Genomic DNA, 26,602 nt, shown 5'->3' on the forward strand with positions numbered 1-26,602 from the left:
TAACGAACTATTCGAGAACTGATCCATATTGATTCCGCAAAGTATATAACGTGAATGTGGCACTGTTTTCTAAGTATTTTAGTTTATCGTATAAAACAATAGTCAACCGCAACCGTGGAATGAGACCATTTATTTGGAAAATTATATGAATAAAGCATATAAACGATTCTAGTCGAAATAAACTTACAGTTGTATAAGGGCAAAAAATAATAAGCAGTTATATATATATATGTGCGGGTGGGCCCTTGGCCCCCACTAATGTACGACAAAATTTGCTTGAATAAACGACGTTCCTATCGTTTCAGCTGTTCTATCAGAATTTAATTGATTTGTTTTTCTTGAGTGCTGAGGCGCGTCGCCCTATTAACGGGCTTCTCACCTTGTTTTCACTCACCGAATCTCTTTCTTCGTCACATAGAAGGTATCTCGACCTTTAGGTCATTTTATAGCGTTTCGGTCGCCGATGTGTGAAACTTATGTATCTCTCATATATGGTAGTAGCAGTTCAATTGTACCTATTGTTTATGTAATGGGAAAATATGCTTCCAGAAAAATCTACAAGAGCAGCTGTATTTTTTCTCTTGAGAATGAATGTTTATGCGAAGTTAGCGGGACCTCTGTGCGCGTTTATAAGAATAAGTACATGTTCAACTTCTTTTTTAATCAGTAATAATGAAAATGAGTATATTCACTTTGTTAAGTGTTAGTAGGTATTGACTACATAGTTCAGTAATAACTATATGAAATATTACTGCATATACGATGGAATGATACGCGTAGGACCATATATATAAAGTGGTCTAACTTTGGAACCGACCGGAAGCAATACTTAACAGCTTGAGCACCAAGCATAAAGCTCGAGGTATCAATTGTGGTGTCGCCGTAATGCACTAGCACTACAGCATGAGCGCATCATTCAGCCCGGAAAGGTTGATTGAGCATTTCTAGTCGAAAAGAAGCTCGTCCAAGCTTCCTAGTCCAGATTTGTATTGGGTCCGATGATCAGGCTGTCAGACGACCGCCTTAACATAACTCCGTCTTGGTCAAAAGCGGACCACTGAAAACCATGTGTGGATTAGTATTTTCGAGTCGGTCATTTGTTATGAAGCGTAAGCGAAACGCCAGACTAGCCCAAATACAACCTAAAGAAAGTGGCTACGTCGTTTATTTGCCTGAAGCTTTCCACATTCGCGTACAGCCGGGGTTGTGGTTTTAGAAATGTTTTTATAACCAGAAAAAAGCCATGTACACCAAGTAAAAACATGTAGAACTTTTAGAAAAGAACACTTGTTCCATTTACTGTCGGGCCAGCTTGTAGCATCGCTAGCTCTCTAGATTGGTTACCAAATGAAGCTGTGGCCAAAAAAAAAAAAACGTGAAACAATCAACAGATCCGCAAAGTACATGCCGTTTTAAAATAGACTGTACTATACCTAAAAGACCGTCCGTGTGCTACATCGATAATCCATAGCTCTATATTTCAGCGAAGATCTCTTCAGTGGATTGGCGATGCGCGTACCTTTCCAAATAAATAGATACATTGTCAGTACTTATCGAAGAGTTTTCTCTAGGTGTAGGATATGTTTATACACATTATCATTCCAGACACGGTCAGAGGATTATGAACAAGCTAATCTCTAAATATACGCAGTACAGTGTATGCATGTCCTCAGCTGAGTTCTGCCATCGAAAAGAACAAATAACGCGCAAACCCAAACAGTTACGATGGTGCTGTGCCAGAGGGAGTGCTAAGTTTCATTCATGGCATTTAGCTATCGATTTGGTAAGATGAGCTGGTAAAATGTCAATGATCTTCAATGACAACAAGGTAGACGACTACTTGGCAGCATTGTCTGTTTGGACTCCATAGTAACTTCGAGTCACAAACCAATCATGGTATTGTGACATTTTATCGAATGTGGGTTTACTTGAAAATGGGCCACTAGTCGAAGTAGATGAATATTCTTCGGGAAGAATGGAACCGTCGATATACTTATCGAGATTAGCACTAAACAAAACGAAAAACGTCAGTAAACAACGGGTTAGCGACATACGAAAAAGGCTTGTAGCTCGTATAGTGAACGTAGTTAGGCATATAGAACGGTTAAGTCAGTTGAAATGATATAAATATGTCTGCTTGACTTTTTTTTTTGCCTGACCGTTCCCTTCTGAATGTTTGGGGGCAACGATTCGAAGCATTCAGTATTTTCCTATACTAGGTGCACATAAGCGCTGACTTTATGGCTAGGTAAAAGAATGAAAAGAAAGTAGTCACCTCGAGGAGTGGACATGTAACCGCGCCCGCATCTTGGGCGTTAGGAAATTCCTGAAGAGGTTTAGCACGAATCTGAACGCCGCGGGACATGAAAGCACGTGGATTGCCCGAAGTCGCATAGGGTATGAGCCATTGACGCAACTGAGCAGATACTGCATCGGGGGGTCACAATAACGATTCATACGTTAGTTTGACATTACACATACTATGGTTAGTATCAAAAATAATAACATTTTTTCTTAATTTTTACCTTTCAAAGTACTCGTGGTGCCATCGGTATAGCGAGGTCGCCCTCCACTGTGGCAGCGTGGCATTTCTCCCATAGTTGGAAAAGCGTTACTTTAATGGAAATAATGTTCTTATTTTGGTCGTTGTAGATAAACGATTGCACGCGGAAAAAATTCAAACTTTACCTGGAGAGCTCGCTTGTACCTGTACTGTACCTGTAATATCGTTGTTTTTTGGTATAAAAAAACCACTAAAGTTGACAAGCGTGCATACAGAATAGATTTAAGAATAGACTTAAGGACAGGGAACGAAACCTATGTTCAAAACCGAGCATGGAGATGCTTCATTTCGCACTGGGAACCAGCTGCCTAAAGATCTACTTGTGGCAGCATCCGACCTAAGGCATTCAGATAAAGATTAAAAGGTAAACTGCCAATAATACAGGTCTACCTATAAAAACTTGTAAAGGTACATGTAATTCTATTTATGGAATTCACATCAGCGATCACAGGACGCACAACGAAAGCGCTCTTATATTCTCCACTAAAATGCGACAGACTTTCATCGGCTATCAAATAAGCAAAAGAGCAATTTTCGCGAAGCATTTGTCAAGACGTAGCAATCGACTATTATACTAATTATAATACTGGTAAATTCGTTCGGGACGGCCGCGATTCGGGCAATTTTCCATGCGTTCATCAACGTTTTAAAGGTCAAAATTACGATTTAGCAAGAATCACGCAGCCTATCGGCTGGTCCTTAGGAGCCACGTATGTCTGAAGGTTGGTTTCAATTCAGTTGATTCAGAAGTCTAAATGGTAGCGATAAGTGATGGGCAACAACAAAAGTAGATCTGCGTACGCTGGACAAACAATGGAAGTCTTTCAAATGAAAAATGTGTACCCCACACTGATTGTTCGCTTCTTATAAAAGCACTAATATATTTAGAGTAAAATTTACTTCCACTATCGATATAAATGTACGACTCAATTGAATATCTGATATGTACTACCATGAAAGCATGACAGTTGAACCGCTATATGGGAGAATTTTAGCGAGTTGTAACAAACGCTAAAAAGTAGACACGCACAAATTTACTACCAAAGGGTTCTATAATTTTAACCCAATTCATATAAGTGATTTTATCGGCCAACGATTTTTACCACCCGCGTGGATACCCACAGCCCCAATACAGGACAAAATATAATGATTAATATTAAGCATAGGTAAATTTACATTGGGAAATTGATACTCGCAAAAATACGAACGAAGGTTATGGAGGTATAACCTTTTGCTTGATTCGAATTTTTTTGTCTTAACCTCTGGTTTTCAACAACCTCAGATCAGATCAGATCAAAGCTCTGTTTGTTGAGGCTTTATGTATTCGAATGCTGGCTTGAGCTAGACTATCATGAGAAAATATATATGTGTATGTATATATGTGTGAAAATATATAGGTATATAGAAATCAAACAAGTTGATCGGGTGAGCGTACTAAGCATGCACTTTTAAACAGAAATATGTGTACGAATCAATGGTCTAGCAAGAGTTCGAGCCACGGCAGTGGACATGCTTACCCTGAACACCGCCATGTCACAGAACGGTAAATGTCTTATACCGAAGCCGGAACAATCAAAGACAACGGTGAGGCCCTGAAGCTGGACTATTGGATCTCGCATAGCTGCTTCCACAACATAGAAACCAAAAAAGAGCATATCCGCTAATACAGCCTTTGTATTGATCTTGTCCCAGTCACCCTGTCGAAATACTGACGCGTGCGGCGTTGGAAAACAACAGAAATTTCCTGCATTAATGATACTGATTAAGCAGACAGTGTTTCTAAACTCATTTATATAATTATGAATTTAAGGACAGAAGCCTCCTTGGGAGGAACTCAAACTCCCATGATTCTCTAAGCAACATAATAAAGCCGTTGAATGAAAACGGTTTGCGGTGAGTGCAAAAATCAATATTCAGCACAGTTTACGATATCATTAGTGGAACACGCAGATAATTAGATCATATAATTCAAGCATTTCTACACAAGGCGTGCGTAGATACATCTTGCTGCATATATGCATATATATATATGGATACATCTCCTAATGAAAATATTCCTGACACCACTTTATTCCCTGCTAATTTATGAACGTTGACAACTACATACTAAGCACGGAAGAACCGTCCCAATTTTTTCGATCCAGAATCATAATACTCTTCAGCGGCACATAGAATTCGGTGTCTTTTGGTCCTTTGCCCCGTGGGGCAACCTTATGAGGCAAACTGGCCCGATTGAGGTAGTAACCGTTAAGCATTCTAAAAGCTTTTGCAACGTCATACTTGCTTGTGCGAATGAACCGTGCTAGGAAATCGTCGTCTTTCTCGTACACGATATTTTTCAGGCCCTTTTCGGCGATGTTTTCCTTCAATGCATTGATTGCATTACGGAGTTCCTGAAATATCAGCACACAGATAACCCAGGTAGTAAAGTCAGTTCGGATAATATATAATATCAGGCTTGATTTTTTTATCACGGCAACTTGGTAATCATCTTACTAGGTTCTTAATAGAAATAAAATAAGCTTTTATCTAAAAATGGTAATACAATTCGAACCGTCGTTTCGCCTCTGATACGAAATGTTCCCTTAAATGAAAATTATCAATCGCGTGTTTTAGATGTGGGGCATCTGCCCTGCTACGGCAAACGGTAAAAACTATTTTACTTATTACATATGTGGCATAAATTTATAGTGCTCATGGATTTTTTTCTATGGAATTTTATTCTAATAGACATTTGTTCTCATAGTGAATCGTTTTTTGGCTTGATCATAGCTTCGTTCGAAATGACCGTCATTGACAGTCACTAACATATACGCCGATAATGTCACCAAGTAAGTGATGATCTATTTCTATTCGTTGCAATTTAAGGAACTTTGCGCATATTTCAAGGTGAACCTTGTAATATGGCCTGTGTAACGCGGTCATGCTTTGCCAAGGTTTTACTTTCATGTAATACTTGTTGTGTCGGGGGGGGGCGGGGGGGGGCACATGCGTACTTTATGGAACATTTGAATTTGCTGAATTCGAAAAGTAGGCCGTTCCTGATACCCCTTTCGTTGCTATTAAAGGCAAAACTAGGTTCATTCAACAAAGCAAGAAACGAGTATAGGGATCTGTCTTAAAGAAATGTAACTTTTCCGGACATGCTTTCCAGTCCTTATTAGAGGTGATAGGACAAATGGACTGTTGTGGTGAAGCCTGTTTTTCAGATGGTGAACACATAATGTCGTCAGGAACAGACGTCCGCCATAAACTGGAAGCGAAATATCCATATAAGCTTAGTATACGCATGATTTGGTCGCATATGGGCTCGCTAATTTTTTTAAATAGGTTTCAAGTGCGCTAGGGACGTGAGAGCATTTCAAAACCTCGTACAGATTGCAAGTAACTGAAATCCTATATTGGTCTGATCGCTGTTGATTAATGATTGTAGTATCCAAGCAATAACCTTCCAACATGCTTCTTACCTCTTCAGTTTCACCATGCAATTCAAGTGCCAGGGCCTGCCAGTCGTCCATAGCTGAAAAAATCAAAAACTAACCTCACACTCTGTAGTTCATATTATCATGCAACTTATATCAATTTTAATTTCTTCATTTCGGTGCGACAATGTTGTTAAGAGTGATGGTATATGAATGATAGAAAGTTGGTTAAATAATAGATAATAACTATTTGGATTGATCCCGTCACACAATTCAAAATTAAACTGGCCCTTTACATGTCCGCGCACTCCTACACATGGAAGATTTGGAGGCAATTTTCATAGAGTAGTTAGTGTACGAAACTTAAATTCTGGAATATCGGAAGGCCGCCGATTGGCATCTTGAAGGTACCACTTAACCAATATAACTTCCAATACGTCAATAGGGAATTAATCGATATGGCGGACGAGATTCAACAGCGCTAACGAGCACTTTCTAGATACCTCGTGTTAATAAAAGTTGCATAGACCGTGTGATGCGTGATCGTGTTATTAACTTTGTTGGGTTAGCAAGAGCTAGTGATGTTATAGATTTTATATGAAATTACTTTTTTCCTTTAGATAATTCAGCTTTTGCTAAAGGTTGGACAGAGGCATCATTGGCGTAAAAAACGAAGCATGTGGTCTTGTGTCGTGACCTCATGAAGTACTTGGCTTTCGATTATCAAGGCTGGACAGCGTCGGTAGTAAGGGAACTATGGAAATACGAAGAAACATTATTTATTGTCAAATGCCGTAAGAAGTGAGGCTAATTACTTCTCCGGGCGATGAGAGTATCTTGCTTGTATGAGCCTTTCCGACATCGAGGATCGATTTCAGCATCAGTCATTCAATGCGTCTTCATCGCTGCCTACCGCGTCATACGGGTAGACTAAATGAATCAGCTTTAAACCAGGTCTGTAACAGTCCTAATCCACATTAGCATCCAACCTTGTTGTCATGTGAACCAATTCGCAGATTGTCTACAGAACAACATTTATCCTATAATCATGTCCGTACTAAGTAATCAGTTGAGCGATAATACGTTCATTCGTTTTTCATAAATAATTCAATTAGTCACAAAACTGTCAAACAACTTACCAACCATTTCGTACGAACTTCACCCGTAAGCACTTACATCAACCTACAGCACTTTCTCGAATCGTGTGGTGGGTCCTCAATCCTACGGTCTTTTAGGTGAAGCGATTTAACGCACTGAACAGTTCGGTTTTTATTCTAACATGAGTCCTCTTTCAAGAGCAGTCTTCGCTCTGATGCTCCGATGCTCAAGGTTTTTTTTTGTAGACGCGACGGGAAAGAGTGGCCGTCCGCCGGAGATGCAGAGAAACCCACTGTGTCCGATACGGCATAGTCGCCGCGCACGCCGCAATGTGCGACCCAACATTTTTCGTTCTCCTCGCCCATTTTTGTTGGTCCTCCCTTTCGTGGTAGTACGCTATAGCCATCTCGCACTGCTTCGGGCAATCAACGAGGCGCTAACAACGCCACGAGCCTCCTCACCCGTCAAGTAGTCGTTGCTCCGTTAGAGGCCTAGAACAACGTTCGTTAAGACCATGATGTAAGGGTCGAAAGACCATTTGACCATGCAGAGAGCCAATCTCTTAGACTAGAAAAGCTCGAGAGCATCATTACGATCGCAGCTATTTCCCCGTACCTAGAATGTTTCTTGGGAACGGTTCGGTGGTTCCGGTGCGGTCGACAGCGCTGCATATCGTCTTACCGATAAGCGATTTGTACGTAGTTGTGTATATACGTATATGAATGTTTACGTCAGCGAAGACAGTGGCGTGCAAAAGTACAATAACAGTATAAAGCTAAATGCACTAAACAGACGCTTGTTGTCGTGTAGCGATGAACCTGTTTAATGGAGAATTGCCCGTCATTGTCAGACATCAATCATAATTGATCATGATTTTCCAAGTGACGTTCAGATGATTGCTGGATGTGCTCTATATGCATATTCTGTCAATGCTCTTTTCAAACTCAGATGTAATAACAAGGATTTGTAAATGTGGAGAAGTAGAGGTCAGCAAGCATTTGGTGCTAAAAACAGCTGCCTCTCGATAGCGTAGTTATCCGAGATGGAAGTAAGTTTTTATGGTTTATGGTCAGACTATTTGACACGGAGGACCCACATAAGAGTTAACAACCCGTTCAACTGTTTCAAAGAGAAGGAGGAAGGCAACAAATTAGGATTAAGTCCAATCGGTCGATAAATATTCAGCACAAGTTTGTTTCCTTTAATCATTATCTTATTGATAACTCTGACCTCAGCACCTCCAATCGACCAATTTTACAGTGCAACGATTATAGCACTATTCTAAAAGTTAATATCTAGAAAGGAAAATGGTATTGCTAACTTTCTTATTTCGATATAGGCGACCTTTTTCAATTTGTCACTAAAAATTAAATCAAATTTCGTCTTACTTTGACAGGCATGACATTCGTAGCTTTGTGTATGTTGATTTTATTATACCCTCCAGAGAAACGTGTCTACCTAATTCTGCCTAATGACTACCTCGAATTGATTCTGTTCACAGGGCCTATTGAAAAGGACATCCCCAACAATTGGCATTAAGGGGTGCCGGTTTTTTTGCAGAGCACAAATAGTTCAAAATATAGCTATTCTTATAAAATTTCGTAGACAGGTTGAAAAATTTGGGGCCAGACATTTAGCATAATTAAGGGTCGCTGTCCGATTCTGTCAATGTTCAGAGTACAGCTGAAGTACCGTTGAAGGGTCCGCCGTTGGGCCTCAGTGATTCTAGCAGTCACGAGATTATCGAAGACCATTTGTTTCTTCAAGATTTAGCGCTGAGTACAAAACTAGGTCAGAGTAATATTCTTACATTTTAAATTAAAAATTAAAAAAAATTAAAAACTACGAAATTTTTAACGAAGCCTCAACATTGTCGGACAAGGTCCAACCGGGCCTAGATGCATGTCCCCATATCTAAACAGTGGAGAAAATAGACTGTGAACAGAAAAATTTTCATGATGTTAAATAACAAAGCACACTAATAATAATATAACGTTCAATTAAGCGACTGTAATATATTTATCACCTATTCTAATAGAATATTAACATTATCGTTGTTGTTTCTATAGAGAGATAGCACTGACTTGGACGTGACAGGATAGACACGTTACAAGTGTTCAAAGCGTCACGTCCTCTTGTTGATTCGGACATGTTAACAACTCAACCAACGATATTGAAGCAGCTAGTAGACGCTGCTGATACTATCATACGCTATCGTATTTATACGGAGCGAAGGTTAATTTTGTTTCAACTGCCCGTACTAGCTAAAAGTAGCAGGTATTAAAGTACCAAGGATATCGAAGGCCGGTTAGAATTGACAAAATATCAATTCCGTATCACAAGGCGCTTAACTATAATAGCTAGGTCCAGCAGCCTAAGCCAACCTTGTTTAGGTCAAGATACATGAAAAAGTTTAGTTATGATACAGTTATCATTTTAAACGCGAGTTCACATTTTCTCTACTATTTTTTTTTACCTAATTATAAATTGGTCTTGTTTCTAATGTAAACCCCTTTTTTTCCCGTATCCCCGAACATTTAGATCGCTTCGATACCTGCTAGTGAAATCTCGTACGCTCTAATAATATTGTCTGTGTTACGTATCATGTATGTGGTTTCTCTATCCTCTGGTGTCTAACAGGCGGTACTATTTTTAGATGCATTCTGACGAGTGAAGCGTGCCTCACTTCTCTAGACTTCAATCATGAATAATGCTAATTAAGCGACCTTATTATCTATGTAGCAAAATCAGTTTGGAGCGCAAAATAAGGAATCTAATTATTGTCAGTAAATGTTATATGTATGAGCTACGCTCTTCCTTCATACGAGTTTATCACCATGAATATAAATCAGGCGTTAAGGCTGCCAGCTTGGTTAGATCAGATCATTTTCCTTGTGGGAATTTCAGGTTCAGTCCGACTTTTACGCAAGTAACAATGAGCGAGCGTATTAAGGGTCATGCATAGAAATAGGTCGTATGGCGAGGATGCTTTTGCGGAAAACAGGTTTCAAATCTTTTGGACTCATGACAGTTTGCAAATCTGTGTAGCCTCGGAAGAGTTGTAGATGGCCTACAATCCTCTTGGTCAATACCTTTGACTATGCAAAGTCTTCCGTTGCTAATTGTCTACAACATTGGCTGGTTTTGCTCTGACTATAAATAAGCGGCATAAATAATTCAAGAGCGATCCATTTCGATATGATTAGTCCAATTGGTCTTCCCGGACCGATGAAGACAACTTTTATCAGTAATGTTATCAATGCACAATTACAATTTTGTGCCAGTCCTTTTAGTTCTAAGTGTGGAATTGGGAGCTTGCCGTGCAAAGGCCCGCCATGTGCGTGGCATACGCATGTTTATCATGGCATCATACAACTGTAGCTTTAGTGAACGTACGAACGCTTGGTACGCTATATTAATATCCTGGGCTAGCCTCTATGAACCGAGTCTTTCATCCGGTATCGCTGTCGAGCATAGTTGATTAGACGGCTAGCTCCCTAGTTCTCGATTGGGCCAGGCTAACTTTTGTGCGTGTGTTGCGTTGGCTGGATTGTGGTAATGCTGAAATCGCATCGCCATTATATTGATTAGCAAGACCAAAGTTGAATAGGAATAAAAATGACCTTAATAATAAGCATAAGATGTCAAATGCTTGCCATTACGTAGAGTTCGGGTATCTATCTATGGCAGAAACGCTTGGGGCTATCAAACATGGAAAAGACGCTTTCTTCCGAGTCGATGTTGGCCAATAGGGAATCAGTCAAGACCTCACAGCGAAGAGTCCAGACACGTATTTGACAAGGGTCTATTTTGAAGGCTCGACAACTGCTGGATATCTCACTCAGTCAGTTTTCTATTTGAAACTGTTCCATGAGGTCTGCTTGATTATTTCCCACTCGATTGGAAAGCTTAAATTTAGTACAAAGGAAAGTCCCCTCTGTCGTTCTACGTCGAAATAAGATCGGCGTTACCGTTGTGAACTTCTTCGATACTGACGTGGTCTATGCAGTTACCTAGAATCGCACAAGATTACATCTCATACCTATAAGTACGTCAAAGAGAAAATGGAATTTACTATTTAAATGGCTGAAACGCGAAAACATGTCACTCATCGACACAAACAGGCACTAACGTGGCACAAAATATTTGCGAATCACAGCTACCCTCTCATAGTTGTCATTCACAAGGCTATCACACTTCGTTATCTTGTGCATAGGCATGTCATTGAAGGTTACTACCGATGAACATAAGACACTGAAGTTTCCAGTGAGAGATGTACTGAAATCCTGTTTTAACACACAACATTCAAGCAGAAGGACGATGGTGCCCCTGTTAGGACTCATCAGGTCCTCTGAGCAGCTGAAGCCTTTTTTTTTGGGTTCTTCTAACAGCATCGATTGGGGAGCATCGCGAAATCAAGCGGTAAGAACGCTGTAGAAAAATGTGCGATTTATTGGTGAGAAGTTTCTAATGCTCTCGTCTACGGGCCTGTAAGGAAACATCAACTCCAAGGACAAAACACACAATGCGCGTTTATGAATAAGCACGTCTGAAGTGGGGCTTAAGTTGCTACGCACCGTTTCTGTTCTGCGTTCGATTGTTCTTATACTCAGCCAATTATTTCGATGGATCCAACGATTTCGTTGGAAACTGCTTTCGTCTAGGGCCATTCTTCTGTTCTGTAGATATTTCTATTGAAATTAAGAGCGTTTGGAGAGCGATCAGCATTATAAGGCATGCTACAATACCATTGTTATAGCCAACAGGGTCTGTACAAGGATGAGCTATTTGAACTGGGAAATCTACGTCTGATAGACCACATACTTTTTTTACCAAGTGGTGTTTTTCGACTACTCAGAGATACCGTACGGGTCGTCAATCAGACAATTAGATTGTTTCAAGACTATACCGCTTAGGTAGTAGTGTATATAGGTTCACTTTTAGGTAAAGTGAAGTTTCCTAATAGGCAGAAAATTCGTCCAGGGGGAGTAATATCTTCGATAAGATACAGCTCTTACATCGAAGAAGGCGAAAAAAGTGGGTAATTGAACAGCAGCCAACCATTTATCTTCTCGAGGAAAATGTTGTGCTAAGAGAACTATATTTTCTTTTTCTTTTAGAATACTCAAATATATCAGCAGTATTTCAACACTTCAGTATTTCACGGGTCTTTGTCATGGGTAAAAGGAATGGAACTAAGATATGACATGGCTTATATAACTGCACGGTATCGGGAAACGCCCTGGTTTATTACATTTTTTTTTATTTCGCTATTATTTATCGGGTTCCTGATATGGATTACTGGCAGCTTTAACAGAAATTTCGGCTTAAATAATCGATTCGGTTTAAAAACATGAACAGTTTTACGGTAATCGGTCGCTTCGCAGGAAACTGCTGCTACTGCGTTAGGTTGCTGCTGTAAACGGTTTTAATCGTGAACCCCGATGCCGTTTGCGAATGATGTAAATATCTCAGAATTATATTGCATAAGGACAATATATTTGAGATTTGATGTAGGTGTCCTTCACGTTCAAGCAATTGTAGTTGATGAAATTGTCGACTGAAGTTCCGTCCCAGTACGCAAGGCCCAAATAGCACGAGTGTGGTAGTCTCCAAATTGATTGACTGAACAGTAATGGATTTTACATCGATATCGTTGAAGTCCGACTGCGTCTTCACACTAAAAATGATCCAAATATCTTCCATATATCATGTATCTTTTATAATCAGATAGGATACACTAAATAATTTTACTTGCCCTCAGCCGCCGATAAAAAAGAAACGGAAGACACAGAAACGAATGCATAGAGACACAACGCTGCTACACCAGGTTAAGGCTGTATTATACATCTGCCGAATAGGTTCTTATTGTTTAACATTGAACTAATGATCTTATCCACTATAAATACGGCATTAAAGGCTGACGATGGGTCTAGGTTAAGCTCAACTCCAATAATTGGTGGCAAATTAGACTAATCTAGGTTCTAGAGACCAGCTGCTGCCCCGGTGGGGTGCATTTGGATGTGTCCTGCTAGCATCCCCCTACTGACGATCCGAAGGGCTGCATTTGTGCAAAAGATGAGAATATTAAAGCTTGCTTTGTTTTCAACAACAAAGCACGGGCACCAATTGAACTCTTCTATTTTGTCAGCCCTGATGGATGAATTGGTTTGCGACAGAATAGAAAGAAAATGCCAGAAACACCAATTTGTCTGCACACTAAAAGCTCTGTAAGCCCTAACGAACGATATAAAATAATTATATTCATTTCTGAGAAACAAAATTGATTTCTCGATGTATATTTCCGTAGTAAATACTGACGCGTTCATTAGTCCTTATGTGGACCTACAACCTGGGTCATTCTTATCTCACGAAGACATTGTGTATCTGACATGTGTGTGTGTGTGTGAAAGGTTGATTCCATGTCACTCAGCGATAGTTATCGCTAACTAAATGTATTTTAAACCCATTAGGCGGCGTTTCAAAGCCAGCGATCAACTCTACTCCATCCAACTATTGTGTTTATAATGGCAACGGCCGTGGCTCGCTGCACGTCCATCTATAGCCATTGCAAAAAAAACGATATCGTTTACAGTATAGCATTATCATATATATGACATGACGCGTGACCTCGCTGCCAGATAAGCTCTTGCTGATGGCTGGCTCACACCTGTTATTGCCAGTTTATTTGTCTAGCGAATGTCGAGCCCTAGCTAATAAGAACGATTTCACTTGATGATCGTATACACGTAGGTTTCGCGTGTTCGCGGCGGCAAATGGCAGTCGTCTCCGTTCAGAGTAAAGCAGATAAATAATACTGCTTACCCTGATTTCATAACTGTATATCTCTAATAACCTATAGACAAACAGCACAATAAGCTATAAATTCGTACTGGTTAAAATTGAGACAAGTACTGTCCATTGCGAGTATTCAAGCAAGTGACACAAAGACTTTTCCTTTGAAAATAATGGTTATAGGACTTTCGTGGAGACGATCAAGGTTCAATCCATGATAAAATATCTAGCAAAAATTATCTTGAAAGTTATGCTCATGACTTGGATCTACAGACAGTGGCATTTTATTATGTGTAGAGCTTATGTATCAAATGCAAGAAAAAAAACAGCCTTGTAACTTCCTTGGCATGCAAAAGCAACCAAATATCAATACATTGCTTTAAAGTACGTGCGTGCACACAGATATCGTGCACAACGATGGTCAGCATTTGTTGCTTCGAATGAATTAAATTATTCCACGTCTCCCGAAACACGTTGCCACTCCAGTCTAATGGATGAATGTGTCAGGCTTTACTAAGTCTGGTATTGCCATTAAATATTATTTCATACGGTTGGCTTCAGCGTGAAACGAATGCATTATTGTCATCATATACTGGTAGCACCATGTGGTAACTATAGTAGCGACGTTAGTTGATTTGATCCTCATTGGGGTTTTTCAATTTGAGCACCTTCATCTGGACAGTGACCTAATACACAATGCAATTTTCTTTTTTTTTTTCATAACCCTGCGCAAGAGTATTGTAAAGAGTAAAGTTGAATCAACGAGGTCGAATAAGGCAAAATCCTTTTGCGGAAGTTTTATTTCGGAAGTTCCACAGCGTGAAATGCAATTTCCTCTCCTTACCAATTAACCAATACAATGTTTCTTTAAACATAAATTAAAAAAAAAATTCATTTTTGAAAGACGAGTACGTTTGTAGCTATTATAATTTTCTTTTTCATTATATATATATATATATATATATATATAAAATATTAAAAAAATTATATATATAATTTTTTTTTTCAATACTAATGTTAAACATTTTATCTTTCAGTGAGTTATCGTTGCTGTGCAGTCGAAAAATGTGGTTTTGCCTTGTTACTCTGTAGTTTGGCTGGCTGCATAAGGCTTTCGTTAGTATCTATAGTTACACTTAAATTTGCTTCGTATCTTTTATACATATTAACATGCCATGTTTAAGTGTACAAATATTATAGAAACAAAAACCAAATGTATTCATTTTAGAAGGGCGTATTTTTTGTGGTTATGTATGCTAACTATTTTTATGCAACTTTAAGTAACGTAAACTTTGCTGAGAACTATAGCTAACAAGTTAATTTGTCTTAGTTCGACGCGATTTTTTTTCACAAACTCTTGTTTCGTAGAAAAATCAAATAAATTATCATGAAGAAAAGGTATCAATGTCTAAATAACGAGCATTTTAAGATGAATCATATTTTCATTCGATCATTTTTTTGCAATTGTACGAAAATAGTGTTTGTTCGCGTAAAAATTAATTGTTCAAAATATTGATTGGTTCGCGTAAAAATGGTCGTAAGACGAACGAGGACGATCACGTACTTCGAAAAACATCGAACTCGATATACCTTTTCGTGCTTTTGCGGAGCAGTCTATTTTTGTTGAAACTATTCTAATCGTATGGGAATCGTATTTTTTTATAAAAAATTATTGCAATCCGGCTTTGAGGTCGGCCCTAGTTGATGCGAGACTATATTCGCAAGTTGGTAGTCAGTTGCCTTATTTAGTCTAGCTGAAACATCCTGTGACGCGTCCATAGGATAGATTTCGAATGCAGATATCAAGAGGATCTTTCCATCGTGAGCTGCTCTGGACTGCTTTGCCCGCTAACGATAGCTTAGCATTATTGGAGCATTATTGGGATTAGCATTATCGTTACTATGGGGAGTCTTTGACCAGAACTACTATATCAGCTAAAATCAACTGAACGAATTAGCTATTTTTAGCGGGAAGCTCCTTTTGGTAGATCGAGTACTTAGTTACGACGTAATCTAATAGGCGCCATGAGCTCCGTTTTCGCCACTAACGAGATGTTGAATAAAGGTCAAATAAATTAATAACACGCCATACTGAAAGGCTTCATCGCTTAAGCAATATGCTACGTTGATGATTTTGTTTTGAATCTAAGGTAACATGGTCACAAAATCATTACGCTTATTCATCATTTTTAAAATTCAACAAGTTATTGGCGACCAATTTTATTTTGTTTATTATTTTGCTAACCAATGCTTAATTTGTATGTATAATTCCATTTCTATGGAGGTCAACTTGAACCTTTGGAACGTTTGCGTTGCAGAACGCGTTAACACAAATGCACCGCTGCCGCTTATTTTCTTCTTCTTCTTTTATTTTACAAAATAAGTGCGTTCTAGTGTCTTCAATGAAACCGTTTTAGCTGCCAGATCGCAGTCTTTTTTGTACATCGAAGACTTTCATAACGCTTTGACGTACAGCTCCGCGGCGATTTTGTCCTACAGCGGCCCTGATATTCATAGCCGGATTCTCCCGCCCACTACAGGCTAAATTTAATATAGATACTGGCCTTTGCGCCGCTTAGGAGAACGGACGTGTCCTACAACCCCAGCATTTATTGGGCGCCTCGGTCGTATCGCTCGTAAGGCACTCACCGTCGCATACCTTTGCCATGTCGACGGCTTGTCATGTCATCTACATGTCGTTCTTGCGGCCACTCCCCCTCATCACCGTTGTAATGATCAGGAGGAACAAGTTAACATTGAACAAACTTGACCGCTTAGTCTGTGCGATCTAAAGCATGGTCTGCCGACATATCGAATCGAATAAGCTTCTATATCAGGGTGTGCGCATCTGCTGTATTCGTGGCCCCGTCTGACCTAGCCCGGCCAGCTTGGTTAACTCAGTGACTGGCACAAAATGGTGTACCAATGCCGACATGGAATACGAACACGGGGGCAATCGAATCATCGCGGTCGCTAGTAGGCGATAGCAAAAGCGAAACAGTAACAGCGAGTAGCGCTCCACAAAGTGCTGAGACACGGCGAAAAACAGTGAGTGACTGGTCGAATCTTTCGCTTCAGGAATCAGCCATTGGTCGTCGTTTGGGAAACATAGCCGAACAGACGAAGACAGCTAACCCCTGATCCCTTAGTTAGACAGGTGACCTCACGAACTTCGTGACCGAGACATCCGCGTGCCCGGACGAAAGAGAAAGTCAGTCAGAGACCTTCGAATGACGACAACAAGAAAAAGACATAGGGATCGGCTAGTGCGTCGCGCGCGAATATCGCACCACTCCCAGGTCTGTAGGTTCGCGCTGCAGCCATCCATGCCGCGACTGATGTTACAGCTCTAACATTATAATGGAAACCTGCTTCGTATACCATTGCCGTGAGCGTCGTGCTTGCCACCGAGACGTCAAACCTACTGCTCCCGATTTAGCCGAGTTCTCTCTCTTATATGGGACAGACAGCTCATGAACATACAGACCAGACTGAGGCGGATGATGCACCATCATAGTGCTATCGTCATTTGCCAAAAACCACTGAAATTTGTTGAAAAATGCATGTGTATCTGACTTGTACCAGGCTGAGTTATAGGCTGAGTTATTGACGCTGAGTCTCCGGCGCTGTTTCTGCAGTGCTGGAAAATAGATTCGCGATGTATACGCGGAACTATGCGTGTGTACATGCATACACATAGGAATAATTGCAATGTGTTTATTCATAGGGCAAAAGCACGAGAGATGTCTGTTGCCAGACTGTCAGCTGTCGCGTTGTACGACTGTCTATGGCAATGGCGTCTTGAAGGTAATGGCTCGTTCTCAAAACTATGAACGATTAATCGAGGTGTTTCGATGGTGCGCTCAAGTCGCTGTTCGCCAACCGAGGCCAGGCATTGCGGCAGGCGTGACGGTTCCTTAGGGCGACAGAAGTTCGATCAAAGTACCGCGAAGTACAGCAAAGTGGTCGCTTAGCGCTGGATGGGCGAAACCGTTGACGCTAGGAGTGTTCATGAAACACTAGCGAAGAAATGACCTTTGATAGACTATATGTTGGCCGAACAAGGCGGCACATCCCGTTGACCTGTATATGCTACAGGGTAGGGGGCCGATAGCGTCAAATGGGCGAGTCAACGGGGAGCGGTCCGAGACGGTCGCAAAAATCGGGAGATATTGACTTGATTTGGTCATCAGAAATTGTGCACGTCTTCGGCCTGTATAGCTATTTGTGGGGGCAGTCCGCTTTTCGGTTTTTGATAGGATAAGACCTCGCGGTATATATGACTGCACTACATGATCTGGGAGTGTCAGGTTAAAGATCTAACAGATCAGGACGGTATGTGAAAGACAAGGGTGTATGCCCTTGAGTTTCAGGAGAACATTCTATAGAACACGGAACGATCTAACTTCTTACATGGTTGGCAATCTTGCATAGGGCTCGTTAGAAGTGACCCAGTCGAACCTTCAGGTACAGGCGATCAGACAGACATCGTTGTATACAGGCTTATACAAATGACAGTAATAAACTTAATCGGGTTAGAAGTGGTATACCTCTTGGTAGAGAGGAAGTATTGTCGAAATCATGTGAGTTTGTGCTTATGAGTAACGATGTGTTAGAAGAGACTAGAACATGATGTGGACTGCGTAGATTATTTTCGTCATCATTTTCCCTAGAAAAAATATAGCTATAATTTGTTTACGTATGTCTAAGTTACTCGTCTAAGTTACTAAGTTCCAAGAATTAACAAGACAGATGCCTAGTGAAGTACATCTAAGCATTCATACATGAATGTACTTCACTAAACATCCCCGTCGTTCAACCCCGATATAGTAATATTTGCTCGGCTCACTAAACGTAAGTAGTTGTAAAAACTATTAAAAAAAAGACACTATATTAAAATATAAACCCTAAACTAAAATATAAAAAGTATAACAATATTTCGAGTTTTTACGTTCACGTACTTTTCAGATAATTTATGAGATATCTACAGATTTTTTTCGATGTATTCTGGGTTCTTAGATAGCCGCTAATAGGGTTAAAGAAGATAATCGATCGACGAAGCGACTTGGTCTGTCAATCCGAATCTGTTTCACAGTATTCGTAATCCTTTGTCATTTTCCTCCGTTAGTGTGTCTAACTGTTCTTTTTGTCTGTTTTTGATACTGGCTTTGATATATATATTTTTTTTTCTTTTTTTTCCTAATGTGTTTACTTAGGAATCTTGGATATATGCTTCATGCAATGTTTTTCTATTGTTTTAAAGTGCTAGTTCTCCTAGGTACAGCGTAGTATAGTAGTTTTAATGAGAACCAACAAGTCGCATGTATTTTTGACGAAACACGGTAAGCTTATAATTGGGTGATGAAAACAAAAGTAATTTCGAAACTTTTGTTTAACACTACGAACCCACAGTTCGACCTTGTAACTAAAATCTTTTATTTTTTTTTTACTGTTTGTCCATATACGCTGTTGTCTTATTCAACTGTGAACCCGTCCTAGTCTGTTCGTTTGTAGGTTATTCCATTTGTAGGTCGCTGGTAAATTACCTTCATAAAGGACGTTACACCTAGCAAGGCGAGGTTGATTATTACCGTCGTTCTCTAAGATAGCTGCTGTTGCTTTCTGATGAAGCTTTTACATTTAATTGGCACGAATTGGCCGCGTAACGATAATTCCGAAGAGAACTTTTTTACTGTCCTTAGACGCCGTTTCTTCGTCACGCTAAATGGGCCGTTTAGCAAAAAGGGACCACGTTCTATGTTGGGATTAGAATTAAGCGAGGCGAAGGGTCAATGACGAAAAGTGATTTGCTCAAGTGCCTCGATTCAGCCCAATTGAGTAACTAGCTGACTGGCTGGCCTTCACTAGCCGTTCAAGCGAGGACAAAAAGCAATAAAGTGTCTCGTCGGTGACTGTCCTTAGTTTCGTTTCAAAGGCAATTACTCTGGGGTCGAGAGTTTGGGTCAACACTGTCCTACGACGAGCAGTTTCTCACATCGGCTGTTGAGCATAGAATTTTACTCATTTGATTTTTTCTTTTACATTTTTATTTTAATAGCTAAATCATTTCAGACACTGGATCAGAGTTCAAATTGGTCACTTTTGTGAGGCCGCCACGAATTCTATTTATGAAAAGCAACTAATTATTGATTCGACGAGATCGATATTCGTACCTATGACCTTGTAGCCATTGATAGGCCAGTTGCGCAACACCTACATCGTTCACTATACAGAGTCGAGTAGAACGTCGTTGCCGACACAATTTATCAAAATTAGTCTCGGACACCGACAGAATAGCGTCGATTTTACAGACCTCCTCCCACTGGCATGTTTGAGATGTAGGCTGTAAATTTGGCCTTGTACGGTTGCTCAGGGGCCAAAACTAGTGTGGGTATTAGATAGTTACATGACGATCTTATACGTAAACCAGGTCAATCCTGCTTGGTCCCTCCCACAGGTCAGCTCGATGAGGATAAACTGACCCTTTCAAGTTAAACCTGCCTTCGATGCTGACTAGCCCGCGAAATTCGAATTGACCAGAAGCGAAACCGTCTTTCTTCTCAAACAGACATTATAACAACCCGGAGCATCATTTTATATCAGAAAAATTTCTGCAGCAGCTTCCACCCGCCTCAACTCTGCCGTTAGTAGCATTGCTTTCAAATCGTCCTAGCTGATTGAACCCCTCGCGACAGAACGGCCGACCGTCAGCCGTTGCAGACAGGACGGGACGAAGATTCCGGACTTTTGAGGCGGGGGTAGTACTCCAATAACAGTGGGGCAACCCCCACTGACCAGCAATCGCAGGCGCATATTCAATTCTTGTCGCTTCAACCGAATAGTCGCGTTATCATGTCTTCGTCTACCGCTTCTTGTCCTGTTCTCCTTGCCTGCTTGTCGCCGCTCGCCTGCTGATTGGAATTCCATCGCGATCAACGAACGGAGCCGTTAGTGAACTAACAGCGAAGGATAGGTCGAGAGTTTAGCCAGGGGTGACAGAATCAGGGTTGCTCTGATGCTTCAAAGTTCCGAGGTTGTTGGCGGTATTGCCCTAGGGCATAGGGTCAGTGTGACGATTCGAGCCTCAAGATGTATGTGAAATGTGGGCGCGCTCTAGGTTTGCGGATGCACTAGCGCATCTGTAGGCGACGGCACAACCGGAGGCAAACTAAGAATATGGACTTGTTGAGGACTGAAGGGCGTTGATTGCTGACTCGCATTTAAATGAAAAGATGTGAAGCGATGCAAAAGATACAGAAAGAAAAACGGCAAACTGGAAGGAGAGAATGTGTGGAGAAAAATAGAAGGCTAGGCCTGTCATACAAGCAAAGCCCAACCCTGCATGGCGTGTCTGGGTAACATACGCACCACGTGATACAGGCAGATGTCGCTCTTCTGTAGTGGGAAAAGACAAATCGTCCCTAGAAAGGGTCTTGAGTTCAGGCGGGGGAGGAGGGCTTCGAGGGCAACTTCTTTGTTAGAGTATTGTATCCATAGTTCATGGAGCTGGCACAAATTTGGATGCTAAAAACACTGCGACCGTATTTTACGTCCAAGCTTCGCTTGAAACTTTTGGGCAACATATGTCGCTGCTGTTGATGACAACAACGACGATGTTGAAGCTGTCTATGGCGGCATCGCGTCATTTCGTTCACGACCACCATCGCGTGTGCGCACAATGAGTTCATGTGTATATATTTGTGCATCGACTTCGTTCGAGCGTCTACAAATGAATGTAAGCATCATACAGCTGGTCGTAATCCAACGGTAGAGCTTTAGTTGCCTCTGATACGCCACCCGGAGTGAGTCCAGCAACGAAAACCTCACTCAGCAAAGCAGGTTGCTTTGGCCTGCGGCGACCTGCGCAGACGTTGCCCCACGCTGACTTGCGGGGTACTTCACCTACCATAGATGCGAGAAGAAGAGAGAGAAAGAGAGCGTAGGAGAGAGAGGAATTCTGTCACGAGTGCGGTCGATGCCCACTGCCGAAGTTGTTGACGCGACCTGAAGATAAGAAATAGTCAGACGTCGGACGGATAAAGATATGAACGCTATCCTTATGCGGGTGGTTTGTAAGTAGAACCACTGCCTGATGGTCTCTCAAAGGTCATCTACCTCCACTTGAGAATCGAGTAGCATGTTTTCAAATGTGCATACGCTTGAGGTTATAGATTTCAAAGAATCTACCTATTAAAGCTGACTACGGGTTCTCCATTAACTGGCGACTGGTATACACAACAATTCTTTATAGAAGCTATTCGATTGAAACTTGTGAATGTCTAAAGCACTTCGAAATAAACACGCAAATCTGTCCTGAAAATGCTTGCAGGGGTGTAGCCCTCTTTGCATGTATCTCACCAATCCATACCTTCGACCGGAAAGGTCCGACACTACAAATCACGCCATTCTAGGTTAGGTATAGGTTCGATTCAATAAAGCATAGTAATGACTTGATGGCATAGGATTCATTTACTAAACGAAAATTTCAAAAGACAAACATTTTCATCTGTTAATTACCAAGGCCAAATCTACATTTATACGAATTATTTGTCCTCCAGGAATACATTTTGTCGAGCCGCGCACTAAAGAATGCCACACCTTAGCCCCTGAGTGCAAGTTGCCCACGATCAATAATCGATGATTCGGTTGATACCATTCACTCGATGCTTGTTTAAGTGTTCTGTCGAAATAGGTTTCAGCGCGAACAAACCTGCTTTCCCCCGCCATGCTTCCAACACGACAATCATGAACTAGACCAGCCAGATCGGACGAGTTTCACTATTATGTATTGATTAGCATAGGTAACCCCAGCCGTTTGGTTTCCGTCTAAAGCGGGTGGAAGTGGGTGTCAGTGCGACCTGGGAGCGCCTTCAGTGACCGCAAACGACCACATTCCGATGAGGTTAAAAGGTGCCTCTGGCAAGAAATTACACTTCAACCTTAAGTGGCCTGATCGAGGTGGTGATTGACTTTGTGAACGTCAAATATTTAAAACAGCACTTAAAAACGAAGAACAGCATTTGCAAAGCCACAAGGTAATGCCTCATAAACATGTGTATTATTTAAAGCCAAAAGGATTTGTGAAATATACCGAAAAATGTGTAAGCTTTACGCTTTTGTGGTCAAAAAACATTTTTTCTAGTTTGTCTTTTTTAGACTATCCGGAATAATAAGCTGTACCCTGTGAGAACGTAAGGGAAAAGAAATGCAATGAGAAATATATAAACTATAAAAGTTGTTTTCTCTACTAACATACACATGTAATCTACCGGGGAAGAGTTGCCCGTGTCCCATATACAGAATGGTTATTCTGTGGGGTACAAAAACCTCACTTGATAGCATCGTTTCCCGACCACATGATTCGGAGTGCACGCTTGCCTGATCACCATTTGCTAAAAGCTGAAATGTCAACGAAAAACACATGAATTGAGCGAACGAAACCTGACTGGTGCAGATCCGCCAATAGAATGACTTATCGTTCCTCTTTTCGTAAACGTATCGATTCGAAGAATTATTCTACCTGCTACTTACGTGCGGACAGTGCGTAAAGATCAGAGGATTGCCCCCAACTCGACGAACCTCTACAGGCTGCAGTATCCTGGTATGATTCTGGTGTGTCTACCTGATCAGTCACGACTTGTCGACCAAGTGGCCTGATGCCTCCAGTGACCTGTACGACGACTGGGGCAAAAAAGCGGGTTTGCGTTCCCCCGTCGGATAAAAACTTTCTAAACGAGCTTAGGCAATGTTTAATATAAAGAGAATATCCGGATTGTTGTTAAGTCATTTCTTTAGCTGACATTGCTCAACGTTAAGGTCACCCCATACAGCCCTGAAGCCTTCGTATTTAGATCCTTCCTGAACCACGTTTACACAACTCAGTTATAATTCAGTCAGAATTAGTAGGGATGAATCGTATTTGAGCAGGTTCTATTATGATCGTCACTTCACAGAGCATGGCTATAGTATGTAGTCGATTATGCTGCGTCGAGAAGGAGAGCTTATCATCAGGTCTTTGGCGAAGGTCAAAAAGTGCCGTGTCAACCTGTAACAATAATATACCACGTCAATCACCGTCGCCGTACGATTTGACACTTCTTCGGCCATGTTTTGCCACGATTTCGTGATGTCTACCTGCTAAGGTTAACGTTCACTTACCGGGGTTTAGACTGGGAACCGCTGTTAGCTATCTGGCCGGACAAATTTCAAGAGGCCTGCACTGCCGCCCCTGTCATCACACATCTCTACTGGTGGATCTTTCATTGGCAGATATATAATCAGTTTTGCATATCTCTCTAAAAGCTTCTGACTGATCTATTGAAAAGATTCGTCCGAATGATAATGGGTCCGCACTCGATCCTCCTACGGGACTGTTTAAGCTATGAATGTACAAATGAACTATATAACGGTATAGCTTGTTTTACTAAAGGCTAATAAATTATTAATTAATACTTGCTTTCCCGTATTGATCGGTTGTAACACACAGTTATAAATACAACCATACTTAACACATATGAAGATCGTGAAAAATGTTCTGCGGAGTGGGCCGTTCGCGCAGTGCTTGCAAATTAACTTTAATTAATTGTATAAGCTGCTTGCTTAAATTTAGGCTGGACAAGGAAAAAATACCAGGATAGGTTGGGGAAAGGTTAAGTGTAACCTCTACGGCTCCTCCTAAAGTACGCTAATCGCACATTCTATTTGTTCAGGGTAGAAATTCAAATTGCCTCAAGACTGTTGTACGTTCGAGTTATGATTGCTCTCGTTGGTGGCAATTCTCTGCGTGATCGAACCATAGAGACAGGTATAACTGCCGAAAAGCTCATCCTATTGCAACTGCTCCAGCGGTAAAAACAGAAAGCTTCTTAACTCCCCAGACGATGTTCAGAACGGTCAGGCAAACGACCGTTCGAAGTTGTTCCGTCGCGTGACGGTTCTCAGAATTGATGAGTTTTTTCGACTAGACTCACATCGACTAACCTTGGATGTACAGTCCGTTTTTACTGGGCTCATATTCTAGATCTTCTGTTTTCGGTTATTCAGACCTACACAGCACGATCCGGAAGGCAACGTTATAAAGACAAAATTGCAAATAAGATAATACCGTTCCCATGTGTACATCCTTCTCCCGTTAATAACGTTTTTCTATCAGCCGAATTGTACGTCATAAGAAACCAAGTGAATTATCTTTAGTAGACAGGCTTGTTTTTTTCTAGGAATGAGCTTTTATTAAATTTAACAAAAACAGAAAAACATGCGCAATACTAGTATTAAGAAAGACATCCAAGAGAACACCTCTCCAAGAGCAACACGTCATTAAATTTTTTGGTAATATCAAGTTGCCTTCCGTAATGCGCCTCTTCCATGCTCCATTTGACCTAGTCTTAATGATACGCTGCTTATCAAGCCTAGGGCTAATCAATCTGCAACAGAGCTGAACGACAATAGGGAATTTGAATTGACAATCATTTCAATATTTTATAAATAAAGTATAAGTAGATAAATTACTGCACATCGATTTTGTTCTCCGCATAATAATGTTATATAGTTTGGTTGTTTTTATTCGGAACAAGCTGCTTGACCTTCAATAAGCCTCGTCCGCGTTCAACTGATAGTTTAATACACGTCAAAAAGTTCATCTGTTTTTCACCGATAACAGATCAGCTCGATCTTGTACGGCCTTCACCAGTACAAACGTCACTCACACAAACATTCCTCGCGTTCCAGCGGAAGGGGGTGCGACGATTGCATTGATTATCGCTCGATCGCAGCGAGTGGCCACGTTATCGCGATATCGATGTGAAGGGTGATCCGTCTGTGGCTGAAAACCTTACCCTCGCCCCAACCCCCGACTCTGAACCTTAGTAGACCTGAAACGCACCTCAGATATCTTCAGGTCGCATCTTCGTTGTTAACCTGTGTGCCTGCCTGTTCTTGCGTATACTACTACCACCCACCGAAAAACGCCCACAATCAAAATAAGTTCGGAGTTGCTTTTGTTTGTTACGGGCACATACGAGCTCAGATCATCAATGTCGAGGCGCAAAACAAGTCCGTAGAGCAATCGCCTATAACCTGTGGGGAATGCAACCTTACACTTAGGGAATATACAGTAGGTAGGTATTCGATAGGTCGTATCAAGCAGCTTTAAAGTCAAGCCTTCCGTCCAACACTGTCCGAGTGATATTACGTTGGGCCTATATATACATGTAGGGGGATTAGGTTTTTCCCCCAGATACCCATAGATCCCAAGTGGAATTGAACCGGCGCCCGTTTCAAGTCCACGAGGTGGTACTATTGGGATGATCGATTAGGACTATGTTAAAAGTTGCTTGACATTAGCACAAATTACTATTCAATTGAAGCTCTATTTACATAAAGGCTGAAAGCTGGCATGATTAGCCATCACTCCAGTGGCCCATAATGCCGGTGATGCGATGCGGTAAGTTTCATTGCCGTTCGCTGTTTTTTCAACGTAAACAGTAATGACTGACAGTGACTAATGATTAATTTTACATACATCCATCCATCCATCCCTCCCTCCTCGTAGCATTGTTCCTAACATAGAGCTATGTGAAAAAGGACCTCAAGGTAAGGAAAATCAACCTATTTTGATAAAAAAAAAAAAAATAAAACAAACAAGTAAAAAAAAAACATCGATATTCCCTTGAAAAGGTAAAAATGGTGTGCGTACGCTACCTCATGAGCATATATATATACTTCA

The 26,602-nt window shown here is 41.0% G+C and overlaps 2 protein-coding genes across 19 annotated transcripts in view; one reads left to right on the plus strand and one right to left on the minus strand.

The window, feature by feature from the left end:
• Positions 1-26,602, plus strand: part of nac (GDP-fucose transporter nac) — a 67,828-nt gene that overhangs the window by 20,695 nt on the left and 20,531 nt on the right. The gene's annotated exons all lie outside the window — the stretch shown is intronic.
• On the minus strand, positions 111-7,408 carry LOC111244372 (alpha-tocopherol transfer protein-like). 18 transcript variants are annotated; one of them, XM_022791413.2, is made up of 9 exons: positions 7,125-7,402; positions 6,801-6,941; positions 6,031-6,083; positions 4,671-4,956; positions 4,081-4,271; positions 2,276-2,427; positions 1,929-2,008; positions 1,434-1,519; positions 111-1,057 (listed from the first exon to the last, which is right to left on the minus strand). In XM_022791413.2, exons 2-8 carry the CDS (start codon positions 6,871-6,873, stop codon positions 1,434-1,436), a joined length of 921 nt encoding a protein of 306 aa, XP_022647148.1. In that variant the 5' UTR covers positions 6,874-6,941; positions 7,125-7,402; the 3' UTR covers positions 111-1,057. The 18 variants fall into 18 exon arrangements, 17 of the variants coding, with proteins under 17 accessions (XP_022647148.1, XP_086837762.1, XP_086837766.1 ...); XM_086981636.1 differs by lacking the exon at positions 1,929-2,008 and having other exon boundaries at positions 7,125-7,403; XM_086981640.1 differs by lacking the exons at positions 1,929-2,008; positions 4,081-4,271 and adding an exon at positions 2,526-2,614 and having other exon boundaries at positions 111-1,519; positions 4,844-4,956; positions 7,125-7,408.

Source organism: Varroa destructor, unplaced genomic scaffold (genome assembly GCF_002443255.2).
Source record: "Varroa destructor unplaced genomic scaffold, Vdes_3.0 BEIS01000002.1, whole genome shotgun sequence".
NCBI classification, from domain to species: domain Eukaryota; kingdom Metazoa; phylum Arthropoda; class Arachnida; order Mesostigmata; family Varroidae; genus Varroa; species Varroa destructor.